Here is a 26,675-nt window from a genome sequence, read left to right as displayed (position 1 = left end):
GTGGGCTTCACCCCGGAGCCACGGCCCACAAGGAGGTATTTGGGACACATCATGGGACCCGCAGTTTGAGGAAGGTGGTGGCCGTGTGTGGACGGAACGGGGGAACGGGGCCGGCAAGGGGCAGACGCAGCGGCTGAATCGGGTCCAGGGCAGGGGACGGCCCCCGATGGAGGACACTGGTCCTGGGAAGACACATGGCCCCATCCAGAACGAGAGCGAGCACAGCAAAGCGGCACCGGCTCTTAAAGCAATGGCCACATCGGCTCGGCACGCCAGACGGTGACCCGACCACACGCTGTCCCATCTGAATGGGTCTGGGTGACAGCCGTGCCAACCACCGAATCCCCAACCAAGGAGGGCCCACGGAGCCTTCAGTCTCAGGGCGGCAGCGAGAGGGGGCGGCTGCCCGAGGGCGTGATGCCGGCCAGGCAGCAACCCTCTCGGGGCCCTGGCGACCCCCTGCCCCCTGCAACCAGGGACACGCCGCCTTCCGAGAATCCGACGGCGGGTATGGACGTGCCCTGGGCCACGTGCTCCCCTGCTGCCTGAGCCCACGCTGCGAGCGTCCCCGCCGGCCCGCGAACTCACCGCTCACGCTGAGCACCATGCTGACAGACGCCTGGCCGATAGTGTTCCTCGCCACGCACTCGTAACGGCCTGCATCCGCGGTCCCGACGTCATGGATCGTCAGGAACCCCTCGGGGCTAATGTGAAATTTCCCACTTTCCGTCACCTGAACCCCATCCTGGAGTGAAGCAGAACAGAAAGGATGCCAGGAATTAGGCGGGAAGCAGGAGCTGTTCTACTTGGGGGCGAAGGGACCACCGTGAGCACCGCACAGGTGCGCGGGGCCCAGACACTCCGCTCGAATCTGTGCAAAACTGCAGAAGGGGGGATTCACTCCAGTTTACTGAAACTCGTCTTCAACTCTTGCAAAAGATCCAAAAAGATGAAGACAGAGAGGGAGGTCCTTGGATTCTGCAGGACCAGCGGTGGGGGCCCAGAAAAGGAAACCCCCTGGGGGACCTGTATGATGGCAGGAGAAGGCACAGAGCGTGGGCACCCGGTATTGCAGCAGGGCCCTGGCCAAGGTCTCCCGGGACACAGGACACCCGAGCCACAGGGGCGGAGGGCAGGCGATGTGCCCGGCTGAGGATGGGCAGGAGCACAGCCACGGGGCCAGCGGGGCGGCCACGCAGGGTCCCGGCATAGGGCAGCTGAGAGCTGGCGGGTGGGGGGTAAGCGGCCCCCAGGATGCAGGTCTCTGGGGAGGGCCCCCTGCCGTGGGCCCCCTGCCCTCCACGGACACACACCCCGGTGACACCCTAGATACTAATGGCCAAAAACTGCAACGCAATTTAGTCTTGGGCTTCACAGGAGCAACGCAGAGAACTACGATAACCATAGAAAACCTTCTCTACTGACGATGGGGCCATGGATCTAACCGGAGGGTTTGCTTTGCTTTTGTCACTGAGAGGAACGAGAAAAGGAGAGCGTTCCGGTCCATTTCCTTCCCGTTTTGCTACTAAGGGTCGCACAGCATCGGGGCTACAGTGCGTGGTTTTCTCCACGGGGACCCTGCGTGGGAGCGGCAAGCTGGGGGCTGCTCCCACCCCGCGCCGCGGCCTGCGCCCCGGTACCTTGTTCCAGGTGATGGCGGGCTCGGGCTCGCCCTGGGAGCTGCAGGGCAGCTGCACGTTGCTGCCCACGTCCACCGTCATGTCACTGGGAATGCTGGCAAACACCGGCGTGACTGTAAGGCAAGGAGGGCCAGCTGACCGGGGGGAGGATCTGGATCCTCGTCACTTGAGCCACAAAGCTTCAGAAGGGCATGGCCCCTCGTCCTCAGCCAGGGCAGGCCCAGGGCACTCCTGGCCAGCACGAGGTCCCCCCCGCTGCTTTCAGCTGTGTCAACACGGAGAAAGAGGGCAGAGGGGACGGGCCCTGGGGAGAGGCTGGCGTGAGGCCGGGAGATGCACACTTAGGAGAAAAGCTGGTCTCACCTGGGGGTCGAGGGGCCTGGCCTTTCAGAGACCCCCCACATTCCCACACAACAGGCACCCCCAGCCCTGCCCAGCAGGGAGCAAGAAGGGCGGGCCGAGCACCCAGAGCCAGTGCAGCAGCCTAGGGAACAGGACACCCAGCCAGGCCCCAGCCGTCAGGGGAGGACCCTCCCCAAGCACCGGGGGAGGCCCTGCGAACCTCAGCTCTCCCTGCCTCAGGTGCCCCGTGTGGAGATGACCGTCGGGGGCTCCCAGAAATGACACAGGGAAGATGGGGGTGAAGGCTCATAGGACAGCCGGGCAAGATGGGATCTCTGGGACATGGTCAGGGTCTGTCCACAGGCCAGCGGCCGCCAGACCCGGCACCCGGCACCGAGCATCCCAGAGAGGACCGCAGAGCCATCCCGCCTGACAGGGAATCAGTCGGCCCTGGGGAACACGGACGAGTCGGCCTTGTCAGAGCTCAGCACGAGCGTGGTCACGGGCTGAGGTGGAGGGATTCCATGCAGGACGCGCACCCGGGGCCCAGGTGCTAGGGACAGGTGTTCAGAGGAGAGCGGCGCTGGTCACGGGCAGGGAGGTGGCGCCGGCGGCAGGGGGCCTGCCCTTCCCCGCAGCGGGTCTACACGCCCGGAAGCACGTACCCCTGGGCTGCACGGTCAGGTGGGCCACGGCCCTCTGGGAGCCGATGATGTTGACGGCCTGGCACTCGTACTGGCCCTGGTCGTGCAGCGCGACGCCGGAGATCCTGAGCGTTCCCGACGAGAGGACGAGGTGCCTCCTGTCCACGGACAGCTGGCTCCCTGAAAGGCACGGGGCACCGGTGCGATGGGGCGCGGGCGGCACCCGGGAAAGCCAGTGGAGCAGAACGATCTTGGAGCGAGCAGAGCGACAGGACCGACCGGTGCCAACCGAGCCACATTCCAGCACAAGTGGTGTGTGGCCGGCTCGGGACAGGGCGCCCCCGCCTCCGACGAACTCCCCAGAAGCAGGGAAGAGATGAAACGTGGGGAGGGGGTACAGGGAGCTCGGGGGCGTCGGCCCAAGGACAACTCACTGGGGAGGGGTCGGGGGCCACAGGTTCCTAACACCCGCAACACCCGGGGAAGGTGCAGGCACCTGCCCCTGGACGAGCCCCTCCTGCCCGGGCACAGGGTGGTGGGACCTCAGGTGCTTGCTCCTCCGGCACGAAGGCAGGGAGCTGCCCTCCGGGGCAAGGCTGGGCTTCGCGGCAGGTCCTCGAGGTCAACCCCGGACCAAGCCCTGAGGCCACCTCCACACCCCCCCCACCTCCCAGCCAGGCCACTGGTGCCCGGGGCACGTCTGCGTAGTCATCAAGTCATTGGCTAGCAGTCCCGCAGCTGAAGTGGGGGGGGCGCCAAGGAATCAGGGGGATCGGCCATCTAACCTCGGATGGAGAGACGGCATCACAGCCCCAGAGAACGAAGCAACAGCGAGCTTCTAGAAACCCATGCTTTGACGGTTTCCGGAAAGTTCTACGCTACCTGCTATTAGATTTCATCAAGATGCTCCTTAAGTGATTCGAGGTATGACAGGGACTCTGGAGCAGAGCGCAGCAGAAGGCGGGACAGTGTGCTTGTGCAGCGCGGTAGCCGTGGCCCCACACCCGGGTCCCCGGGGCCGGGGCAGGGGAAGGGCAGATGGACCTGCCTCCCGTGTGTGCAGCGCGTCCCCCGGGCGACGGCCAGCGCTCACCTCCTTTGGTCCAGGCGATGACCGGCTGCGGGTAGCCCTTGGCCTCACACTGGAAATCCACCGTCTGGCCCTCGATGACCGCTCTGTCCTCAGGGGTCACGGTGAACTGGGGGAGAGCTTCGCAAGGAAACACAGAAACATCTCAGAGACGGTTTGGGGTAGAAATGCGGTAAGGCAGCGTCCCTGTCTGTGCTCCCTGTAGAGGCCAGGGCACCAAGACGGGCCACCAGCCACGCTGCAGGCGGAGGGTCTGCGAGCAGGGGGACAAGATAGGGAAGGGCATGAAAACATCAAGAGCATCATCCTGTCGGGGTCTCTGCTAACCAGGCAGCTGCGGGCCACCCGGCACAAGGGCACAGGAGGCACAGAGCATGCAGAGGGTGCAGAGGGCACAGAGGGCGCAGGGGGCACAGAGGGCAGAGGGGTCACAGAGCGTGCAGAGGGTGTAGAGGGCACAGAGGGCATAGAGGGCGCAGAGGGTGTAGAGGGCACAGAGGGCATAGAGGGCGCAGAGGGTGCAGAGGGCATAGAGGGTGCAGAGGGTGCGGGGGGCATAGAAGGTGCAGAGGGTGTAGAGGGCACAGTGGATGCAGGAGGCACAGAGGTTGTAGAGCGTACAGAGGGCGCAGAACATGCAGAGGGCATAGAGGGTGCAGAGGGCACAGAGAGTGCAGAGGGTGCAGGGGGCACAAAGGTTGTAGAGCATGCAGAGGGCACAGAGGGCGCAGAGGGTGCAGAGGGCATAGAGGGTGCAGAGGGTGTATAGGGCACAGAGGGTGCAGAGGGTGCGGGGGGCACAGAAGTAGAGCGTGCAGAGGGTGCAGAGGGCACAGTGGGCACAGAGGGCACCCCAGCCGCCCCAGGCAGAGAGGGGAACCCAAGGCAGGTGGCTTAGAGTCACAAAGCACAGCTGCAGGGGACCGGAGGGGCCCGTTAACTGCCGGCTGACGCCGCACGGCCCAGGTGCACACAGAGTCCACCCATACAGATGTACTGACTGGGTGACAGGAGTGCGTGTCACGTGTGCAGAGAAAGGCCGCAGGGGGGACTCCGGGCAGAGTGCTCACGAGGCGGCGTCCCTGCAGGCAGACCGGGCCGGCGGAGGCACAAGGACGGAAGTGCCGGTTTCCCTGCGTTTTGCCCTATATTGTCGTGGAGCCTCCACGCAAACGCCCCACTTGGCAATTTCTAAACTACTAAACCCACTAATGGGGCGGTTGGGACATTCGGAGATTCACGGCTGAGGCCTCACAGCGACAGGCTCTCTCAGCGTCCTGCGTCCACAGCTGTCCTCGGGGAGCTGTGAGATGAAGGCCAGACTCCCCGACCTCATGCACCCGAGGGTCAGCTAAGGGTGCGGACGCCAGGCCCCGAGACGCAAGTCCATCCACTCAGAAGAGACCTTCCCCCCCCAACGCAGGGGAGACGTCAGCCGTGGGAAGGGTGCAGGGAAATGAAGCCGTGGGGCGGGGGTGGCGGGGACGGCACGTGGGCGGGGAGGGGCGCCCTGACCCACCCTGGACGATGATCAGAGCCGTGGCGTGGATGCTCTCCACGCTGTTGGAGGCGAAGCACGTGTACTCGCCGCTGTCGTCCTGCAGGACGTTCTGTATGAAAAGGCCGCCCGAGGGGGTGATGCTCACGCGAGGGTCCTCGGGCAGGGGCGTGCGGTCCCCTTTGGTCCAGGTGATCCGCGGCGGAGGGTGGCCCGTGGCGCTGCACTCCAGGGTGACACTCTCCCCGACCAGCACCTCCGTGTTCTGTGGCTGGATTACAAAAGCGGGTCGAGCTGTCACAACGAAACACAAGTTCTGGGTTAATTTCCTCCAGGTTAGCAGCCGCGTTTTGCTTGGGTTTTTCCATCTTCTTTCCATCTATCGCCCTTCAAAGGAGTAAAGCAAACACAGTTTAATCAGCACGCTCTCTCCGTCGTCTTTCTCGTTTAAAAAAACAATGTGCGGGCAGTGAGGATGCGCGTGCCTGGGTCCGGACGGTCAGCGCCTGAAAGGCGGCCAGGCCACGTCCTCTTGCAGCGTGGACTGAGCCCCCAGAGGCGGCCCCGCCTTCTTTATCCTAAGGACCTCGGTCAGTCCAGCCAAACCTCACTAGAGGTCCTTACTTGCAGAAGTCACTGTGTTTAAACTGTATTTAGAACCTAGGAAAATGACCCATCTGCCCCACGAAAACAAAAATGCAAATTTAAGCTGCGCTATCTGAATCCAGAAGAGAAATCCACGCCCGGAGCAGTGTGTTTTGTGAGAGATTCTGTGCACAACAGAACTCATGGGCCGGTGGCACCAAGTGCACGGCTACGGGACGCTCATGGCACACGGGCACGCACCCCCGGGCCCGACGGCACTCCCAGGACTGTACGAGCCCGGGGAGCAATGAACGGAGCCACATAGGGTGGGGTTTTGCTTGTTTTTTTTTTTTTGCGTTCCTGTGATGTTTTTATTCAGGCCAGAACACGCTTCTCCCCGATTCCAGAATCCAAAAATGCTCCAAAAATAAAACCCTTTTTCATAACTTATTTGTAAACCTGGGCGTATCCGGCACGGGGTGTTTATGGTGTGTGCGTATGTCACGTCCTGCCAACGTCCACGCGGATCGCGGCAGGCGCCCACCACAGGGTGGAACCCGGGACCCCGCACGGCACGGGCCAGCGAAACAGGTTCCGCACCCAGGGACCCCGCTGGAATTCCCCAAGTTTCGGAATTCCAAACGGTATCAGGCCCGAGAGGTCCAGAGGAAGGGACATGGACCTATAATAGCAAAGGACGTGGGGACAGCCTCAGGTGTTCCTGCTAAAGAGCCGGGACCACCGGATGGGTGACGTGTCCAACTCTGGAAGGGGAAGAGAGAGAGAAGCCGACACGAGGAGCGGTCAGGCAGGCAGGTGCCCGGGGACGCTGGCGGTCACTGGGGCGCGGGGATGCAGGAGGAAGCCGGTGGGTGGGGACAGAAGCAGGAAGACACACTTGCGCGTCGGTCACGTGGGTCAACGTTCACGCTCCATCCCCACGTGCCTAAGGAGCAGCAGGTGACGGAAACGCAGAAACGACCCTAACGTTAGCAATTCCGGAGGAGCACAGGCTGCAGATGAGGCCACCGCGCGGACGCGAGCCCCAAAGTCAAACGCACGGGGCGGCCACGTGCTCCCGCCGCCGCCATGCGCCAAGCGCTTCAGGCACACACGCAGAGGCAAGGCCGGCCTGCACGACCGTCACACGCAGGCCGGGTGGGCCGCCCCGAGCCGCCCCCAGTGACACAGCTAAAGCCGCGGGGGGGGAGACCCAAGCCCTCAGGCTTGCTTGGCCCTGCGTGGCGCTAAGGAAGCGGTGCTGGTGGAGGGGCAGACGCGCAGGGAGAGGGCGATTCGGGAGCGGGAAAGACGCTGCGGCCCCAAGTCGGTGTCCCACCCGCGGAAGCAGCCGACCTCGGCCTGCTGTGCAGACACGGGTGACTTGGGCTCCGGAAACCTAAGAACGCGTGCAAGGTGCCCGGGGACTTCCCCTGGCCGGTGGACGGTAATTATTGCAAAGCTTGGAACGGGCTGGATCAACTTGCAAATAAATCTAAGGCGACCGCTGGCGGCAGCGAACGCAAACGGGCCCCCTCTAAGGAAAAGTCAGTCTGAGGGTTTTCACACGGCAGAGCAAAGGTCAAGGGTCACCTAGGGCCACACCTGCAGAGCGCGGGCCGAGGGCGCGTGGCGGCCTGGCACACGTGCATCCCCCCGGCGTCCCTCCCGCGTCCCTACCCGGCCAGGCGCAGGGGGACGGCGGTTCTGGAGGAGCCCTCGCGCGCCGTCCTCTGCACGTACCTGGAGACCCAAAGTACCTGAGGGTGACTTCCTGTGTTTTCACCTGCCCGGCCACGTTCTTGGCCATGCACTGGTAGATGCCCTGGTCGGTCTCCTGCGTGTTTTGGATCATCAAAGTCCCGTCGTCCAGCAAGTTGAGGCGGGAATCCGTCTTCATGCTCAACTCGTTACTACAAAGGCACAAGTCAGGAGGCTCGGGGTCGTAAGGCACGAGGACACGCCTGACCCCGTGGGAGGGCACCCACACCCGGCCTTGCCAGGAACCAGTCCTGCCTCCGGGCTCCGGCCGGCTCAGCATCTCTAGGAAGGGTGCTGACCCGCTGCGTCTCTAATTCGTCCGTTTATTACTCACATGTGCAATCTGTGAGATTTTTAAGTTTTAAAGCAGTTCTCTTCCCAAAGGGGATAAAGGAACATAGTGGGGAAAATTCAAAGGAGACATTTTCCTTGGTTTCTGGCAAGTTCATTCAAAATAATGAGGCAGGCCCAGAGGGGAGGCAGATCTAGAGGGGAGTCTGACTTGCAGGGGAGGCCGACCCAGCAGGTTAACCTAACTCTCAGGGGAGGCTGACCCTCAGGGGAGGCTGACCCTCAGGGGAGGTCGACCCAGCAGGTGAGGCTGACCCTCAGGGGAGGCCGACCCAACAGGTGAGGCTGACTCTCAGGGGAGGCCGACCCAACAGGTGAGGCTGACTCTCAGGGGAGGCCGACCCAGCAGGTGAGGCCAACCCAGCAGATGAAGCTGACCCAGCAGGTGAGGCTGACCCTCAGGGGAGGCCAACCCAGCAGGTGAGGCCAACCCAGCAGGTGAGGCCAACCCAGCAGGTGAAGCCGACCCAACAGGTGAAGCTGACCCAGCAGGTGAGGCTGACCCTCAGGGGAGGCCAACCAGGAGGTAGCTGATGGGGAAGGAGAGCTGGCACCAGACCTGAGGCCCGGGGCTTTCGGGCTTTCACTGCGCCACGTTTGGCCGTGACATTTTAATTCCCGGTATTAACGTGTTTATTTATGAAAGCAAATGTGAAGGACTCAGCCGAATCTAAGCTTTTCTGCCTTTTAAATACATGCTTATTCCTCCCGTGTTAACACTGGGTATTAAATCTGGATAACCCCAGAGTCACCCGGAATGCATTATCTGAAGGCTGGGACAGCTTGTGTCACGACCCCACAGCGCTGAGCCGGGTCATGGGGACAAACCGAGGCAGGAACGCATCTTCCCTCCTGCCCAGACGGCGCCCGATGCCAAGCACCCTGCTGGGCGAACGCTGCTGGGCTGGGTGCCCCGTGCTGGGAGGGACGAGGGCTCGGGGGGCATCTGGGCTCCTGGCTCCTGTCCTCCTTGCCGTCATCATGACCAAACTCGGCCCTGAGCTCAGAGGGGAGGCCCGAGACCGCAGAGTGGCGGGTGCCCATGCTGTCCCCGTGAGAACGTGCACAGGAGCGAGGACAAGGGGCTTTCACGCCGTTTCTTTCCAAGGAGTTGGTTCTCCCCATACACCTCCAAGTGTCCTCGTCCACACGGGGCTTCGGGGGGACTGACTCCGGAGCACCCTGCTCCCACCCCTCTGACCCCCCCACACCCAAAATGCTTGTGGGTGGGCGGGGAGAGCCCTGCGCAAAGGAGACGCGCAGGAGCTAAGGACGCCGTGTTTGCCCGACAGGCGTCCCTGGACGCTGTTCCCCGGGAGGACCCTCCTCACCCAGGGGCCGCTCCCAGCGTCCCAGCGGTGAGCCCCAGTGACCAGCCCCGCCTGGTTCCCGCAACAGATGCAGGCGGGCGAGGAGCCCAGACTCCCTCCCAGTCCTCACCCCCAGCGGGGGGGCAGCACGCACCCCTTAGGGTCCAGAAGATGCAGAACATGCTCTCCCTTGGACCTCTCCCTCCACAGCAGAGAAAGAACTGTGGAGGGGGTTCACGGGTGTGGGGGGATCTGAAGGGGTCAGAGGGGTCTGCAGGTGGGGGGGGCCACAGGTGTTGGGGGGTCCGTAAGTGTTGGAGGGGTGTCCGCAGGTGTCAGGGGGGGTGCACAGGTGTCGGAGGGTCCTTGGTGTCAGAGGGGTCCACAGGTGTTAGGGGGGTGCACAGGTGTTGGAGGGGTCTGCAGATGTCGGAGGGGTGCCTGCAAGTGTTGGGGGGGGTGTACAGGTGTTGGAGGGTCCACAGGTGTCGGGAGAGTCATAGGTGTCAAGGGGATCACAGGTATCAGGGGTCTGCAAATGTCGGGGGGTGCACAGGTATCAGGGGTCCGGAGGTGTGGGGGGTGTACATGTGTCGGGGTGTCCAGAGGTGTGGGGGGTGTACAGGTATTGGCAAGGTGTGCAGGTGTTGGGGGGGTCTGCACGTGAGGGAGTTGTGTACAGGTGTTGGGGAGGTGCACAGGTGTCGGGGGGTTCTTAGATGTCAGACGGGTCCACAGGTGTCAGGAGAGTCACAGGTGTCGAGGGGTCACAGGCGTCAGGGGTCCGCAGGTGTCGGGAGTGTGTGCATGGTGGAGCCAGCGGGCACCCGGGTGGACGGCGAGCATCCGTGGCAGCCCGCCCCGTGACCACTTACTTGTTTCGCAGCCAGATGATCTCGGGCTTGGGGTTGCCTTCCGCTCTGCACGTGAAGAACACGGTGTTCCCCGAGGTGACGTCCGCGTCCTGGGGCTCTGACGTGATGCGAGGCCTTTCTGCGCCGAGGAGGAAACGCAGACCTGAGTCTTAAACCGACCCGGCAAAGCACAGAGGCACCCAAACCAAACCCCTCCCGTTCAAGAGAACATCCCAAGCAGACATAAACCCCACCCCAAACGTTCCCACGAGGACGCACGGGCTTCTCCGCGGACACAGACCTCTGCCGCTGGGAGCCTGGGTGGCAACAAGCACTGGGCCAGGCCCCGCCGTCCGCCCACCCTCAAGAGGGCGAGGCCCCTGTGCACACCGCACCTACACCGTTAGTCGTCTCCACGGAACCCAAGAGCGGAAAACAATGCTTTTCAGCGACGGCCACCCCGAGGGCCGCAAGCTGTTGGGTCCTCGGGGGGGGGGTCCCCTCCCACGGCCCCGCGGCCACACCAGGTGCCTCCTCCAGTCGGGCTTCCAGCGCCCGTGACTCCATCTCTAACGCTAATAACCGACGCTTTAGAGAAACTCCACTGGCGGCCCCCACAGTGCTGCCGCCAGGACGCCGAGCAGGACCCTGGGCGCGGTCAGTAAGCGTCTGTCCGGCCGTCGGACTCGGCCCCTTTGCTGCGAGTGATTCCCCGCGTTCCCTGTGGGCACGGGCGGCGGGCACCAAGCCCCACCAGCCCCGCCCCACGCCACCAGAGCCCTGTCCAGCGGCGGCCACAGGCACGGGGGCCTGGACGGGCGGGAGGCGTAGCGTGTCGTCCACTTGGCTAATTTTGCGGGGAAGCCTGGCGACAAAGGCCCAGGAACCCGAGAGCTGCTCGACGAGGAGCGTCCTTATCCGGTCCCCCCGAGGCGGGGTCAAGGGCCAGCGACCCCGAGGACAGGAAGGGCCGCGTACGTGCCGCGCCCTGCGGTGGCCACACTGGTCCAGGGGACGCGGCGGCGCTCACTCACCACAGTCCAGCTCTTCGGGGGTGATGGTGGCCACCGAGCGCCCCTGGATGCGGCGCGGATATTCACAGGTGGCTGCTGCCTGCGCATTCCCCGACTTGGCGTAGGTTTTGAGCAGATCCGCCAGCCACAGGATCTCACAGTCGCAGTGAAGTGCGTTGGAGTCCAGTCGCCTGACAGACGGAAGACGGTGAGGCGCGGGCACCGGCAGGTGGGACCCCGCACGCCCGCCGCGCAGGACAGAAGGCCGCGTCCGGGCGGGACGGCGCCGTGAGTCTGCAGGCGGCGGTGGAGGAGGCCGGGCGACCCCACCTGCCGCCGCAGCCCGGCCTCTCCGGCCCGTCTCCGCGGCCCCCGCGCCCCCATCACGGGAGCGCTCCCCCGAGCGACCTTCCCACCGTGCAGCTTAGTCTGGCCGCTGACGGCGTTAACCCGAAGGCCCCCGAGCAGCGACGGAAGCTGCTGACTTCACCCGAGTTTGCCTGGGACCTGGGCTTCCCAGCCCCACTCTCCCGTCCCTGGCACACGGGACGATCGCCAGCCCGGGCCGAGGAGCAGCCCACGGGCAGGCGGCGGGTACCTGCTGCCACCGGCCCTGACGGCATCTACCCTATAGAACAAAGTCCTCGCAATAAGAGAAGCAAGATGTGTAGAGGCCTCGGGAAATCCAAGCCCGGTTTGCTTAACGTCTCGCTGCGTTAAGCTGAACACCGGGGACAGCAGAGTCCTCCCTGCATGTCACTCCCAGCCCAGAGAGACGCGACGTGGGATTAGAAATTAATTGGAAGAACTTAGACTTTGGGAAAAGTCCCGGTCGCCTCTAACAGGGTCGACGCAGGTCAGCGGGGCTCCCGGCGTGTGCGTGGACGGCTCGGAGCCCCTGCCCCCCCCCCGCCCCCCGGGGAGTGACCCGCACCCGCAGCCCGGCCGGGGACCTGGGGACCCGGGGCCACACGGCGGCGATCGGGGCTGCGCCGAGCACACACTCACAGTCTTTTCATGGATTCCAAGTGATCGAATGTTCCCGGAACCAAATGTGTGATTCGGTTGTTATGTAAGAATCTGTCGAAAGAGACAATACGACAAACCGAGTTTATAAACCGCGTCTCACGTGCGTAGAAGAGACCATCAACAGTCAGATAAACCAGCTGTTAGCAGGCAGCTCGGCGGCTGCACGGTTGATCTCAGTGAATCTGAGATCGTCACTTAGGAAAGAACTTGGGCTTCTTTTCTATTTTATCCCTATTCCCAAAGCGGTGGCGGTCAGCCCCGCCTCTGGACCGTGAGACACGGAGCGGAGACCGCGCACCGCGCGACGTCGGGTGTCTGGACTGACAGCGGCCTCCTCTCGCCCGCACAACCTGAGGGGGCGGCAGGAAACCCAACTTACAGCCTCTCCAGCTTCGGCAAGTGTTGGAACGACTCTGGGTCGAGAGTTTCTATCTGATTAAAGTGCAGGTACCTAGAAGAGCGTACAAGGAAAAAGGGAGAGAAAACAAAGAACCAGGTTTTAAACACTTTCACTCTGCACAGGTCTAGATGTTTTGCTCAAAAAAATGCTTCCTAAGTCATTCCAAATGCGTACGTCTGGAACTCTCTAGATGCCCTACATTTGGGGGAAACCAGTGAAATCACCAAACACCAAGATTAAAAATACAAAGGGGGAGTGGTGGACGGGGCGTCGCGATGCTGACCCAGTCCCTGCACACCCTGCATGCCCAGGCCTCGCCGCGTGTCCCTGCCTCCGTGTGGTGCCCAGGAGGGGCCAAGTCCACACAACCCTCCTGACGGCACGGACGTGAGAACGTGAACCTCCGTTCTAATCTTCCGACCTCTCCGCGACCTCAGGGGAGGCTGGACTCCCACTGGGACCTGAGGCTGTGCAGACAGTTAAACAGCGAGGACCACGAGTCTCCTCAAATGTGCGCCCGTTCCACGGAACGTCCCGCATCCACTTTTCTTCTGCTGTCTCCTTGCTTTTCCACAATTTGCACATTTTTTTGGTACAACTAATTTCTTCTCATTTTCCTGAATACTAACTGCTCCTCTCACTTTGAAAAAATTGGCGTTTCTTTCCCCTAAAGCAAAACGCCGGCTGCAGACTTGGCCATGTGTGGCGGCCGGGTGCTCTGCAGCAGGCCCCCCACCCACGGAGAGGACACGCCACTGTCCGCCGGGAGGTGCCCCCAGGCCCTGCAGGGCCACGAGGACAGGACACCCACAGATCCCGAGGTCCTCAGACCCAGACACCAGAAGGTGGTCTCGAGACGCAGCCCGAGGCCTTTAGAGACCTTCCCTGATGGTGGCAGCACCGTGACCAAGGTCACCACGTTCCGTTGTCCTTCCCTGCCCCCTGCTCCCCTTCCGCCCCCCGGCCCAGCTCCCCAGGAGGGCGCCACAGTGACCCCGTGTCGGGGAGGTCGCACAGCTCAGGTCAGAGCCCCCCACGGTCAGGACCCCCGACCCGACCCTCCCTTCCCCTCCCCTCCCCTCCGGGGCGGGAAGCCTGCAAGTAGGGCGACCGGGGAACAGCAGGAATGTCCAATGGGGAGCTGCACAGGGGTGGTTGGGGAGACCCCGTTAGTGGGCAGGTGAGCCTGGGGAGGTGCCCGGAGAGGAGGGAGGGTGGCCGACGACCTGCCTGTCCTCATCCTCATCCGCTGCCCGGACTCAAGTGGAGCCCGCCGCCAGGCCCAGAGACCTCGCAGACCCCGGCCACCTGGGTGCCCCACGCCCTCCCAGGCCCCAAGGAGGCCCCGGGCCCCAGCTCCAATCCGCACCCTATGCTGGTGTCACGCGTGCTCCTCGCGGCCTGCCTCTGGACGGGGAGGAGGGGCCCCCGGGCAGGGGGAACCCCGCAGGGGCCACCCCCCACCACAGTGCCGTGCACAACCCCAGAAACAGCCTCATCTCCACACGCGGCGCCCTCCCTGCAGGCGGGGGCCGGTCCTAAGTGTCTCTGTGTCCCGTCGGACCCTCGCGACATCCACAGAAGGGGAGCCACGTCTCGTGCAGGGACCCCCTAACTAAGCACCCAACCCGGGGTTCCAAAGACATCCTGACCAGATCTGCCGTCCCCGGGACGGTCGCTCGGAAGTAGTGCTTCCCCCAGACTCGACCTCCTTCCTTAAAAATGAGTTGACTCTCTTCCCGTCGCGGGGGGGGGGTAGGGGGCACCACCTGCTTCTAGGGTTTTCGGCATGTGCAAATGGGACCTGGCTTCCCAGGTGTCGGCGATGGCGACCTCACGGCCCCCGCCCCCAGAGGAACGTGTCCGAAGCGGGCACTCAGTCCTCAAGAGCTCTCGTCTGCCTGGATGTATTCCAGACACTTCCCTGGGTTCCTGCACGCCCTGTGCTCTGCGCCTCCTCTCTGGGGCGAAGATCACACGAATCCGACACACCGCTTGCTGCGCCCCACACACCACGAGGTGGGCAGCGTGGGTCACACCCGAGTAAACACACTCTTGATGCAGGAGCCTCGGGTAAGCCCCTCAGCACCCGGTTTCGGGGTGAGCCCCCACCCCAGCTCTGCCGCTGGGCGTCCGGAGAGGCCCCCGCGCCCGCCCACCCGCCCGCGGGGAGACGCGCAGACCCACGGACAGCTGCCGCCCAAGGCCACAGGGCCGCGTCACAGCCACAAGCCCTGTCGGCCTGTGACGACAGCCGAGCGGCCGGCCCGACTCCCCAGAACCATTTCAGCTCAGTGGGAAGTAACGGGCCCAACCGAGCAGGACAAACCCCTTCTACCGGGAATCCTACTTAAAAAGGAACACGCGGGCTGCGCAGCAACACTGGACCCCGTAGGCGGCCAGAGAAACAGCACCCAACGCGTGCTAAGTAGGAACACGTGGGAGAAAGTGCCTTTTTTTTCTCCAGAATAAGGACATAAAGGCAGACAGTCAACTGGAACGCGTGCAGAGTCACAGACAGGAAACGGCCCCGCTGGGCCCGCGCTGGCCCGGGTAGCCCACCCCGAGGCCCCTCCGCGCCCAGAGACTGTCCCTGCTGCCAGCGGGCGCAGCGTGGCGGCCTGGGCCCCTCGGTCTCGCTGTCGCTGCCCCGAGTGAGGACCCGGGGCCGCCGCCCACCGCGGGTGGAGGGGTCGGTCGGACCGGCTCCCCCCGGCATGCACGCGTCCCTACGTCCCCGTTAGTACAGACATGCATCGTGCAAACAGCACACTTAGTGCACCTTCCCTGCAGGAGGCAAAGGGCAGGTGACATCCCAGACAGTCAACACACAGAGGGACACTTACAGTTGTTCTAGAGAGGCAAGTCCCTTAAATGCTTGCCTGTCAATTGCCTGGATCTCATTCTTGTACAGATAGCTGAAACAAGAAACGGAGGCGAATTAGCACACACGCGACAGGCCGGGACTTCACACGGACAGAGGAATCACGCGGACACGTGCAGAGACTTTAAATTAAGGGCTGTGTGAGGGGACGAGCACCACGTCCGGGCGGCAGTGCGGTGCCCCAGGCGGAGGCCCCCCGCCGGCCCCCCAAAGGAAGAAGTCTCCAAACCGGAGGTCGCCCGACCACCGCCGCGTCCTCCCAAAACCCGAAGGTTCTTGGAGTGCGGCTCGTGACCTGTGACCATGCACCTGCTTCAAAGCTGGAAGGGAACAGAACCGCTTCCCCCACACGCGTGTGTGACGGGCACGGGTCACAAGGTCCTGCATCCCGGTGCTTTAAGATGCCCGGAACCCAGGTGGGGAGCCGACGACACGAAGCCTAAGCGTGCCCTGAACAGCTCACCCACCAGGTCCCAGTCTTACGAAACAGAAGCAATGTCAGAGGGATCACGGACATGGCCCGCTGCCCGTTTCATCCCGTCTGCAAAAGCTAAAGGTTTTTACGTTTTTCATTGGTTGGAAATTCCAAAAGAAGACGGGTGGTGCGTGACCCAGGACAGTCATCTGAAACCTGATGTTCAGAGTCCAGAGCCGACCGGGACACGGGCCGGTGTGGCTCGTCCGGGGCCACGTGGTGCGGTCCAGCCGCCGAGGCCTCCCCAGTGGCTGCGAGGCCCCCAGACGCCCTGCCTGGTCCTGTGCAGTGTGTCGGCTCCCAAGCGAGGCCCTGACAGCCCCACGGCTCCAGGGACACGACCCAGGTGGGTACCGTCCTCAGAAGCAACACGCCTCTGCGGCAGCAGGTGTCCTGGGCCCCACAAACGTGGTGACGTCGAGGTGACGTGTGTACACACACAGAGACGTGCGCCCTTGGCGCTTCTCCCCTGCCGATGGATCCAACCCCCAGCGTCCCACCGCGTGTCCGCAGGCCCTGCCCCGCGCCCCGACCCCAGCTGGGCGTCCACCCGCGGAGCCGATCGCCTGCTCCGTCGACAGGGGCCTCGCCCCCGGGACCTGTACCCTGCGTGACTCTAGCTCAGAATTCGGTGCAGGCTTGTTGCACAGGACCGGCCACGCGGCCTCTAACCGCTGCCATCCCGCGAGGCGGCTGCCACTTCTCGGTCAGCACAAACCTGCCGCGTGACCCCCCAGGCCCCGGGCCCGCCACGGAGGCTGTGCCCGCTGGGGGGTTGGAGCCCGGCCACCCACTAGCTCGTGGCCTTGGGTACAGTGCCGACCGCTCTCCTGTGTAAAGCGGAGGGAGCGGTGGTTCCGGATCACGGGAATGAGTGAGGACGCAGGGAGGGGACGGAAGGAGGCCCTGGGGGGAGCCAGAGGGCCAGCGCCCAAGGGCCAACACCTCCTGGCCCACACGGCACACGCAGCGGGAGCGCGCGAGACCACCAAGGCCCGCGTGGACGCAGTGCGCTGCCGGGTCGGGGAGCACCCTCGGCCCCAGACCACCCCGCAGCGTCCACCCGGCCCAGGAGGCCTGTCCCCGACTCACGCCTTCCCACACGTCGCTGGGGCCCCAGCGCACACCCAGCACTCCGTTCCCCAAGGCGCTGACTGAGCACAAAGGCAGAAACCACCCATCTTAGAAGAGCCCTCAAACCGCGCAACGTCCAGGTGCTGCGGGGGGCACCCTTGGCGGGGGGCCAAGGACGGGGTCAGATGGGGAAGGGGGACCCCTTCTCGCCCTGCCGCTGCGGCCGCGTCTCACCATGGCCCCTGCCCTGTCCTGCTGACCCCTGCCCGCCCTCCCCAGGGCCTGGGTGCCTTCCTCCAGGGGCTGGGCGCCCCGAGGCGGGAGCAGGTGCCTGCACGGGGAGGTCCCCGGAGGCGAGGCTTACAAACATCACTTTAAAAAAGTCCTTTTGAGTGAGAAACAAGGTATCCCAGACTATTTCACACTAAATCTGTTTGCAGATTAAAGAATACGTTGCTCTTAATTCATCCAAACCAAAGGCAAAATATAAAATAAAAAATAAAAGTAATACACACGCACACACAGAGCGGATGCTGCCTGTGAGCTCACTGGGCCTGCTTTCTCAGAAAGCAAAACCTTTCTTCTGGAACTTGTACAGCACTTAAAATTCAAAAACAAAACACCATAAATAAGTAAAAACTCAAGAATAAATAGGAGAAAGCCTTTTCCTCATTTTTAACATGAGCAACAAAGCTTAATAATGCTCACAGGTGGGGCGCCCGGGTGGCCCAGCGGGTTGAGCATCAGCCCTCAGCTTGGGTCATAGTCCCGGGGTCCTGGGATCGAGCCCCACATCGGGCTCGCTGCTCAGCGGGGATCCTGCTTCTCCTTCTCCCCGCCCCCACTCATGTTCTCTTCCTCTCAAAGAAATAAAATGCTCAAAACAAAAATCTTCATACATTATTCTATTCTAAAAATTAACAAAATATACCAAACATGGTGGAAAAATATGTACACCGGACACTTTGCATGATTTTCACTGAAGAATGTGTATTTCTATAAACACAGGTAAACTCATCACTAGTTAGGAACCAATGACGTTATCTAAAAATCAAATGGGTTTCAAAATATACACTAACAATGTGACTTTATTTTTAAAAAAATCAACACGAAAAAAATAAAAATTTAAAAATTTAAAAAAATAAAAAAAAATTAAAGATCAACGTGATTTACAGATGTTCACGTTCACTTATGACATAATTTTCAAAAAAAAAGCCACTGATCTAAATCCCTCATTAAAATGATTCTCTCTGAAAGGTCATCGAAGTCTTAAAAGTAAGAATAAGTTGCTGAAAGCACAGGACACGTATTTTATCTACAATCAGGAATATTGGAATGTGAGTCTTAATGGCTTCCAGTCTTTTTTTTTTTTCAAGATTTTATTTATTTATTCATGAGAGACATGGAGAGAGAGGCAAAGACACGGCAGAGGGAGAAGCAGGCTCTGTGTGGGGAACCTGACGCGGGACTCGATCCCAGGACCCCGGGGTCACGACCTGAGCCCAAGGCAGATGCTCAACTGCGGGGACCTAGGGACCCCAACAGCTTCCAGCCTTAAAATCAGCGCCTACAGAGGTATCAAGCCAGCACTCGCCCGCGAGGTCATCTCCTAACCTACCAAACTGACGTTTTAAATGCTCAAAAATAAATGAACTAAAATCAGTTTTAAAAAGCAAACTACAACGTTACTACCTAAAAACATAGGTTTATGTTTTTAGGAAGGAAGGAAGATGGGGAAACGAGCAGAGACGAGTGACACTCCCGCACCAGAGCCGCAGCAGGAGAGGCCTCCGTCTCAGGGCTCACGCGCCGGCCGCGCACAGGGCGAGGGGCCACGCGTCCCCAAGAAGCGGCTGTGGTCTGACCTCCTTCCACCTGCCCCGCTGACGGCGGAGACGCGTGCTAACCGGGACGCAGGGAAGCGCTTCACACCAGTAAGAACCCACTTCAAAAATCCCAGCCGCAAATTCACCAGCCTTTTGGAAATAAACCCTAACGGGTGGAAACATGTATATTAATTTGTAAACTGCATAAAATTCAGGCCCAGGATGCAACAGTCGGTGTACAGACGACACAAGCTTTTGGGGTCAGGAAGCGATGGATCACTTACAGATATTTTAAGTTCTCCAGGTCTTCGAACGACCCGCCGGGTATGCTCTTGATCTGGTTATTGTTGAGAAGCCTACGGGACAAAGTCCGCGTTAGAAGGACGACGCCCGCACGTCTGGCCCGCGTCCTGCGAACACGTTCCCACCGCCCGGAAAAGCCGCCGAACGACTGGGGCACGGAGCCGGGCACCAGCGCTGGCCGGGCCCTGTGTTCCCGACGGGGTGTTGGGCGCTCACCCTCCGACGACGCGTTTCCTCGGGGCACGGGGCCCCAGGCCGCCCACGGTCCCCCTCCCTCCCTATGCAGCAAGTATCGGTCTGTCCTGCTCTCTGTCACGGTCCACCTCGGCTGACTGCGAGGTCAGCGTGCACCTGCAGGGTGGTCCCGCCGGGGTCCGACCGCCCCCTGGGTCCCAGGGCGAGGGCACACCAGCCTCCAGCCCAGCTCAGCCGCAGAACTGCTGGATGCCAGCCAGGCCCGTCGCCTTGCGCTGCCCACGCGGGGCACAGGTGGACGGCGCTCCAAGCCCCCATGGGCCCGGCTAGCCGGAGATGCGCTGGGGCAGGTGAACGGGCAGGGGGCTGAGTCCCCCACAGGGAGAAGGGCAGCACGTGGTCTGGGTCACACGCACTCCTGAGGGACCCAGGGGTCCACAGGTGTGGGACCAGGACGGGACGGCAGCCGGGCACCGACCCACGGGCCTGGCATCTCCGTGTGCGTGCTCTATTCTCGGGTCCCCCGTCCATGCTCCCCACGCCCGCCCGACTGCAGATCATCGGGCCGCGCGGCACTGAGGTCTACCCACAGCGAAAGCCGTGGGGACGTCTATACCCGTGTCCTACTCGGGCCCAGCAGAATGTCTGGACTTACAACGTATTCAAGTTTCTCAGCTTCCTGAACGCCCCGGGCTGGATCTCTCGGATTCTGTTAAAGCGAAGATCCCTGAAAAAAAAAAAAAAAAAAAGAAAGAAAGAAAGAAATGCGTTAATACAGAGAAATACGCCATCGTGACTGGTGCCGCGTCATCTCGCAGAGTTTCACCACGGTGACAGGACGGGTGAGGAGCTAACCGTCGCAGCGCATGCCTGGGCCCATGATCTCACGGGGGTGGAGTAAGCGCGTGGCGATCTGAACGGCAGGGCCCCGACCTACGGCCTCACGCAGCTCCGCTGCCACCACGCTTCTGGGGGGATAAAAACCTAAGGCGGGCAGGCACCGGCCACCCACCACGCCAAGGTCGCCAAGCCGTCCCCAGACACTCAGGCCCACCCGCAAGCGCAGCACCGGGGCCGTGGGGGGGCGTCAACGTGTCAGCACCCACCCCAACACCTCCCCGAGCTGGATTTCGGGGATTTATCCGTGAACCGCCCACCACGTTTTCTCGGTGAGTTTAGACCCAACATCTTAAAACCGCGAAGCTCACTGTGACCCGGGAAGGTTCATCCATCCAGCGCGTGGATGGAGACTCGGGACTTGCACACGCGTGTTTTAAGCAGAGTTACACGTGCACCGGGAGAACAGTTACTGACGCTTCGGGGGCAGAGGGACGACCCGAGCAGCCCAGGGAAGACCAGAGCGCGAGACCGCCCACGGCGGGTGGGGCCTCGGGCAAGCACGGGGCAGCTGGCGGGGCGGCCGGCCGCGGAGCAGGTGCGCGGCCGCCCGGAGCCACGAGCTCAGCAGCAGAGGCGGCCAGAGAGGCCCGCTTTTACCCTCTGATTTGAAATCCATCAGTTACGTGAAACTAAAGTCTGTGACTTTAATTTAGACCTATAAATTTAACGTCTGTGAACATCACCGAAAAGTACGTAAGAGGCCACTTCCTTTATCAAAGTCTTGGACTAATTAAGATTCCTTGTTCTCAGGCCCAAGCCCCAGGACAGTGAGGCAGGATTATCGGGATCGACTGGGGACCCCCCACCCACAGGAAGTCCGGCTCCGGCACCCCAGCTGGGGTTTGGAGAGAGTCCCTACGGAGACTTTACAGACAGGAGCTCCGTGGGGGGGGCATGCGCGGGCGCCCCGGGGCGGCCCCAACCCGGGTCCTGGAGCGACATCCGGTCCAAATCGGGGATGACGCTCCTCTTGTGACACGCACTGGCATTTCCTAACGAACGTTCGTGAACTTTTCAGGAATTTGCTTACATTGAGCCGATGTAAGAGTCATGGTAGATTTACAGAACCGGTTAGAGTTGACAGGGCGGCGAAAGGCTCCTCAGAGAGGAGATGAACCGTGTTGGTCCGGAGTGAGCCCGGTGGGGCATCTGCTTCCTGGCTCTGGGTGGGGTTCTCGGGAAGGGGAGGTCTTGGGCGTCGGTCCCCACCTGCCCTGGGCGGCTAACCTGCCCTCACCTGTGTGCTCTCGCGGGTCCCCAAGAGCCACCATGTCCCCCCCGGGGCAACGTGGCTCCCCGCACTGACTGTGGCTTTTAAGTACAGCAGAAGTTAACCTCCATCCCTAGGAGAACGCTGCAGGTGGTTCCGCCGGGGAGATGCTGAAGCCAGGGCCCCAAGGGGAGAGCAGGCGCCTCCGGAGCCCGCGACCCGGCCCGTGTGAAAGTGCCGACTGGCTAGCTGAGCTTCAGTGTAAACAGGTGATGGAGAAGCTCCCTCCTTGCACGTAACAAACACGGGCTTTCACGGGACTGGGACAGACGTCCCCGGACTCCGTGGAGAACGCATCCCCCTGAAACGTGGAATGCCACGCACACACGCGCAGCAGAATCGGTCCAACATCTCCCACCAAGAAGCCAGGCCTCACGTCCTCAGGAAGGACGGTGGCTTGGGCGCACGCGGCTTCTGACACCCGTTCCCCATCAGACTCAACAGAGGGGAGACAACACAGAAACCTCCCAAAAGCCAGCCACCGAGGGCCGGAGAACTTGGCCACCTCCTGACGCGGCAAGGCCGGCCCGCGGGTGTGAGGCCCGTGCCAGGGGCCGGGGGGTGGTGGTGCGGGGGGCACACCAGGCAGCCGCCGCACACCCAGCTCTGAGCGCCTGAGTGGGACCGGGCCTCACGGACACCTGGGGTCCGGGGAGAACCGCACCAGATCTGAACGGCCTCAGGGGGAAGCAGGTTCAGTGGCGTCAACACACTGGCACACTGATAACGCATCGAGACACGAGCCTGTTGGACACAGAGTTAAAGTCGGTAAAATTAACCTGTTTCTTTCTAGTTTTTAATGAAACCGCTAGGACATCTAAATGTCCGTATGTGGCCACATCTCATGGTGCGGCCTGTTTCCAGGCATCCAGGCCAGCCCCCTGCTCTCGCAGCAGACAATCAGAGGACCACATGCCCACCCTACCCACCCTAGGAGGGCCAGCCAGGTGGAGGGTATGCACGGGCCCCCTTCCCAACAGGCGCAGAGAAATGTAAACAATGTAAAGGAAGCGACCTGAGATTCTGGAACTGAAACACCGAACAGCTGAGATGGAGAGAACATGAAGGGACTTAAGGCCGCCCTGACCACGGCAGGAACCGGGGTGAACGTGAGGGCAGGGAGCCAGAAGGCGCACGGGGTGATGCAGGGGGGACGGCGCCTATACTCTCACTCCAACCTGCACACACGCGGGCCGCTGCAGACACGGCCCCGGAGCGGCAGCGGGACAGATGGGCAGAGGCCGTGTGCCCCCCCACCCCCACGCCGCCCGGGAGAGACGGGGCCCGAGAATGAAGCCGCCCTGGATTCCAGGATGAACCAAATTCCCAGTCATAACCACAGATCGCCGAGGCCTTTTCAGCTGAATTGGTTCCCACTGTGTGGGGAGTATCGGGAGAGATTTATTAATTCCGTAAGAGTGATGATTCTCTTAAGCAACGTTCTCAGCGGGGTCTCCCGATCCTCATCAGCAGCATCTCCTGGGAACTTGCTAGAACTGCCGATTCTGGGCCTCACCCCCAATCTACAGAATCGGAAGCTCTGGGGGTGGGGTCTGGTAATCTGGGTTTTAATCATCTCTCCAGGAGGAGCAGGTGATATTTGAAAACACTGCTCTTCAGTAACGCTGGGAGGGGGCAGCGTGCATGTGCGTGACTGCATGCGTGTGTGCGAGTGTGCCCATCTGTGTGCAGATATGTGCACTACATCTAGTACACACATGCATACATGTATCTGCACACGTGCATGCATACATGTGTATATGCACATGCGTGCAGGAATACACAAATGTAACCGCACACCCGCGCATACATAGTGTATCTACACATAGGCACCCACACACCTATACACATGCACAGCCATGTGCATACACCATGCACCTGCACTTCATGCATGCACATGCACATACACACGTACCCACTAATGTGCACATACGCATAACTGCACACGCATACATACATGTGCACATGCAGAGGTACACACATGCACACATATACATGTGCCTAAGCATGCATGTGCATGCAAATGTACATGCACACATGTACAGACACATGCACGTGTATGTTCACATGTACCCACAGGTGTGCATGCATCCACACATGTGTATGCATGTGCCTGCACATGTGCACAAACATGAGCACACATACCTACACACGTGCACACGTACTAACATGTGCCCACACATGCCTACACATACACAGCAGGTGTCTGCTTGTCCCCTCGGTCTTCCTCTACATTGGATCCTTAGGCCATCTGTCATCACTGATGTAGAGCTTATGTTAAATTTAAATGGAAACCAATTAAAAAGTGGTTAAAAGCAAGTTATACTGTAAGTACCTCTCTAATTTTTTAAGTTATTAAAATAAGGTCTACACATGCCTGGGGAAACAAAATGTCTAACCCTATGGTATATAAGACCATGGAGGGTCACTCCTTGCCTGCACTGCTCAGTTAATTTAGAAGCATAATTCTTATTTTTACAATTATAGTAACTATTTCCACAAATAATCCTAATACGGAGAAAAACGTAAACGTAAAGATCTTGATGCGCAAAGGGGTTACATCCCTGTTGAAAAGACATGGGATCCACCTAACCGACTGGCTCCGTGCCTGGCCAGGACTACCTACTGCACTCAGACGCTTGCAGAACCTCCTCACATAGAGCCCGTTTTGATCCATGTGATTTACTGAGCACAGTGCTGCGGGTGACGGGTATCAGTAGTTGACACCTGTCCCACATCACAGAGGACCCTACTGGGTCCCGCTAGCTCCAAAAAAGACCAAAATCCAAATCCCAAGTATGGCTTCTGAGCACATAGAACTTCACACCATCATAAAGTTCGAAAGTGAGTCGAGCCATCGTGAGTCGGGGACTGTGCGCAGTGTCTGTAGCCACAGCCCTGCTTCTACAAGGAACTATAAATGCTGCATTATGCCCCGAGCTGGGCAGTAGGCCCAAGGGAGCCGGCTGAGCTGTGCAAGGGGCCCTGGGACCCGCCCATGGCATCCTGCTCCATCCAGAGGGAGGGCAGGGGTGGCCCGCATCTGGGCAACCTGAGCAACATGACCCTCCCTAATCAACTCAACACAGCCGCTGCTTTCTGAAATCTAGCATTTTACCTTAAAAATGTATAAGCACCTCACATTCCACTCTGTCTTGTTGTGGCCACTCAAAAATAAGGCATTAGCCAACAGCGGTGAGAAGAAGAGGCCTGCCACGCTTCTGGTCCGGCCTGGCCCGGTGTAGGGGGCTGTGGGCCTCCCCGGGGTGCCCCAAGGCACCTCAGGCTCCAGCCGAAGCTCATTCTCTTCCCCCACAAACCCCATCTGCTTCTCCAAATGCAGCAAGCAACTGGCACCAGCCACCTGGACAGGTGAGCCAGCTCACCCTGTCTCATGCACTTCCTGCCTCCGAGGCACCGCCAGGCGGTCTGATGCACGTTTCCCACTGCTCGCTCCCCTTCCTGCCCCATGGACGAGCGCTCAGCAGGCCAGCGAGAGGCCTGGCCCCATCCGCAACCGGCCCACACTCTGGGATGGAACGCCGCCCCTACTGCCCCCTGCTCCTGGCACCAAGGCAGCACCCCTGCCCCAGAGCAGGACCCCTGCCCTCGGCCCTCCTGCAGAACCCGGGGCAGAGCTGGGCCCTGTCCTGCGTGGGCAGCATGGTCGCTCAGGAAACCCGCCCGGCCTCCCAGACCAGGCCAAACGGCACCACTGGGAGCACACGTCATCTTAGGTGAACCCCTGCAGCTGTGACCACCCGATGGGGAACCGCGTGCGGGCTGACCGAGGACCAAGAACTTCCACAGGCTCTGGGCCACCTGCAGAGCCAGGACCACGTGTCCTGAGACGCTTATGCCATAAAACTACAACGGAGAACTCCGAAACACCTGATTAATCAGTCTTAATGAATGTGCGGGAACTGGTTTAAAATCTCCACCACAGGCAGCCAGCAGCCCCCGGGACCCAGGCCCACGCATCAGCTGCCGGTGACCCCGGTGTGGGCCCTTCGGGGCGCGCACCTGCACCTGTTGAGGACTGTGCATGCGGAGGGCCCGCGGCCCCCCTGCCTCCTCCGGCCTCTGCACTGTGGTCCCCGCTTCCCGTCCAAGGTAGACCCTCCTCTCCCTCCTCTCACCGCGGCCCCGCCCCTCACACTCGGGTCCCGCCTCCTCTCACTGCATGCAGCCCCGCCCCTCAGGCCCCGCCTCCTCTCGCCGCGGCCCCGCCCCCCACGCTCGGGCCCCGCCTCCTCTCACTGCATGCAGCCCCGCCCCTCACACAGGCCCCGCCTCCTATCACCGGGGCCCCGCCCCTCACACAGGCCCCGCCCCCCACACTCGGGTCCCGCCTCCTCTCACTGCATGCAGCCCCGCCCCTCACGCTGGGGCCCGCCTCCTATCACCGGGGCCCCGCCCCTCTCACCGAGGCCCCGCCCCCCACACTCGGGCCCCGCCTCCTCTCACTGCATGCAGCCCCGCTCCTCACACCGGGGCCCCGCCCCTCACACTCGGGCCCCGCCTCCTCTCACTGCATGCAGCCCCGCCCCTCATGCTGGGGCACCGCCTCCTATCACCGGGACCCCGCCCCTCACCGAGGCCCCGCCTTCTCTCACTGCATGCAGCCCCGCCCCTCACACAGGCCCCGCCCCTCACACTCGGGTCCCGCCTCCTCTCACTGCATGCAGCCCCGCCCCTCATCACCGGGGCCCCGCCCCTCTCACCGAGGCCCCGCCCCCCACACTCGGGCCCCGCCTCCTCTCACTACATGCAGCCCCGCCCCTCACACCGGGGCCCCGCCCCTCACACTCGGGCCCCGCCTCCTCTCACTGCATGCAGCCCCGCCCCTCATCACCGGGGCCCCGCCCCTCTCACCGAGGCCCCGCCCCCCACACTCGGGCCCCGCCTCCTCTCACTGCATGCAGCCCCGCCCCTCACACAGGCCCCGCCTCCTCTCACCGTAGCCCCGCCCCCGCGGCAGCGGCTCCCTCGTCGTGGCCCCACCCCTCGCCGCCCCCTGCTCTGGTCCCTCGTTTCCTACAGAACAGTCAACGGGTGCAGCACCTGCGCCTCTCCTTTGCTTTCCTCCCTGGTTGTGAGCTTGCTCCTTCCACAGCCTCGCAGGGGCCCGTCACCCCGCTGGGGTCCTCAAGGGGTCACAGACTCCCCTCCAGTGGGCGCAGTTACCCAGCGCACGGGGCGACCTGCGTTCTGCAGGTATCCCTTTGGAC

The 26,675-nt window shown here is 61.7% G+C and overlaps 1 protein-coding gene across 2 annotated transcripts in view; it reads right to left on the bottom strand.

The window, feature by feature from the left end:
• Positions 1-26,675, bottom strand: part of PXDN (peroxidasin) — a 72,317-nt gene that overhangs the window by 20,028 nt on the left and 25,614 nt on the right. Inside the window, exons 2-14 of one of the 2 annotated variants that reach the window (XM_077844305.1) lie at positions 19,930-20,001; positions 19,061-19,132; positions 15,364-15,435; positions 12,497-12,568; positions 12,097-12,168; positions 11,110-11,279; positions 10,097-10,214; positions 7,543-7,712; positions 5,236-5,508; positions 3,720-3,836; positions 2,648-2,806; positions 1,641-1,753; positions 589-745 (exon numbers count right to left, since the gene is read on the bottom strand). In XM_077844305.1, the coding sequence (XP_077700431.1) occupies positions 589-745; positions 1,641-1,753; positions 2,648-2,806; positions 3,720-3,836; positions 5,236-5,508; positions 7,543-7,712; positions 10,097-10,214; positions 11,110-11,279; positions 12,097-12,168; positions 12,497-12,568; positions 15,364-15,435; positions 19,061-19,132; positions 19,930-20,001 (1,637 nt within the window). The remainder of the gene's footprint in view (positions 1-588; positions 746-1,640; positions 1,754-2,647; positions 2,807-3,719; positions 3,837-5,235; positions 5,509-7,542; positions 7,713-10,096; positions 10,215-11,109; positions 11,280-12,096; positions 12,169-12,496; positions 12,569-15,363; positions 15,436-19,060; positions 19,133-19,929; positions 20,002-26,675) is intronic. The other variant, XM_077844306.1, reaches the window with a different exon arrangement.

Source organism: Canis aureus, chromosome 12, assembly GCF_053574225.1.
Source record: "Canis aureus isolate CA01 chromosome 12, VMU_Caureus_v.1.0, whole genome shotgun sequence".
Taxonomy (NCBI): Eukaryota; Metazoa; Chordata; class Mammalia; order Carnivora; family Canidae; genus Canis; species Canis aureus.
Note: the sequence above shows the minus strand (reverse complement) of the source record. Positions and strands in the feature narration are given on the sequence as shown.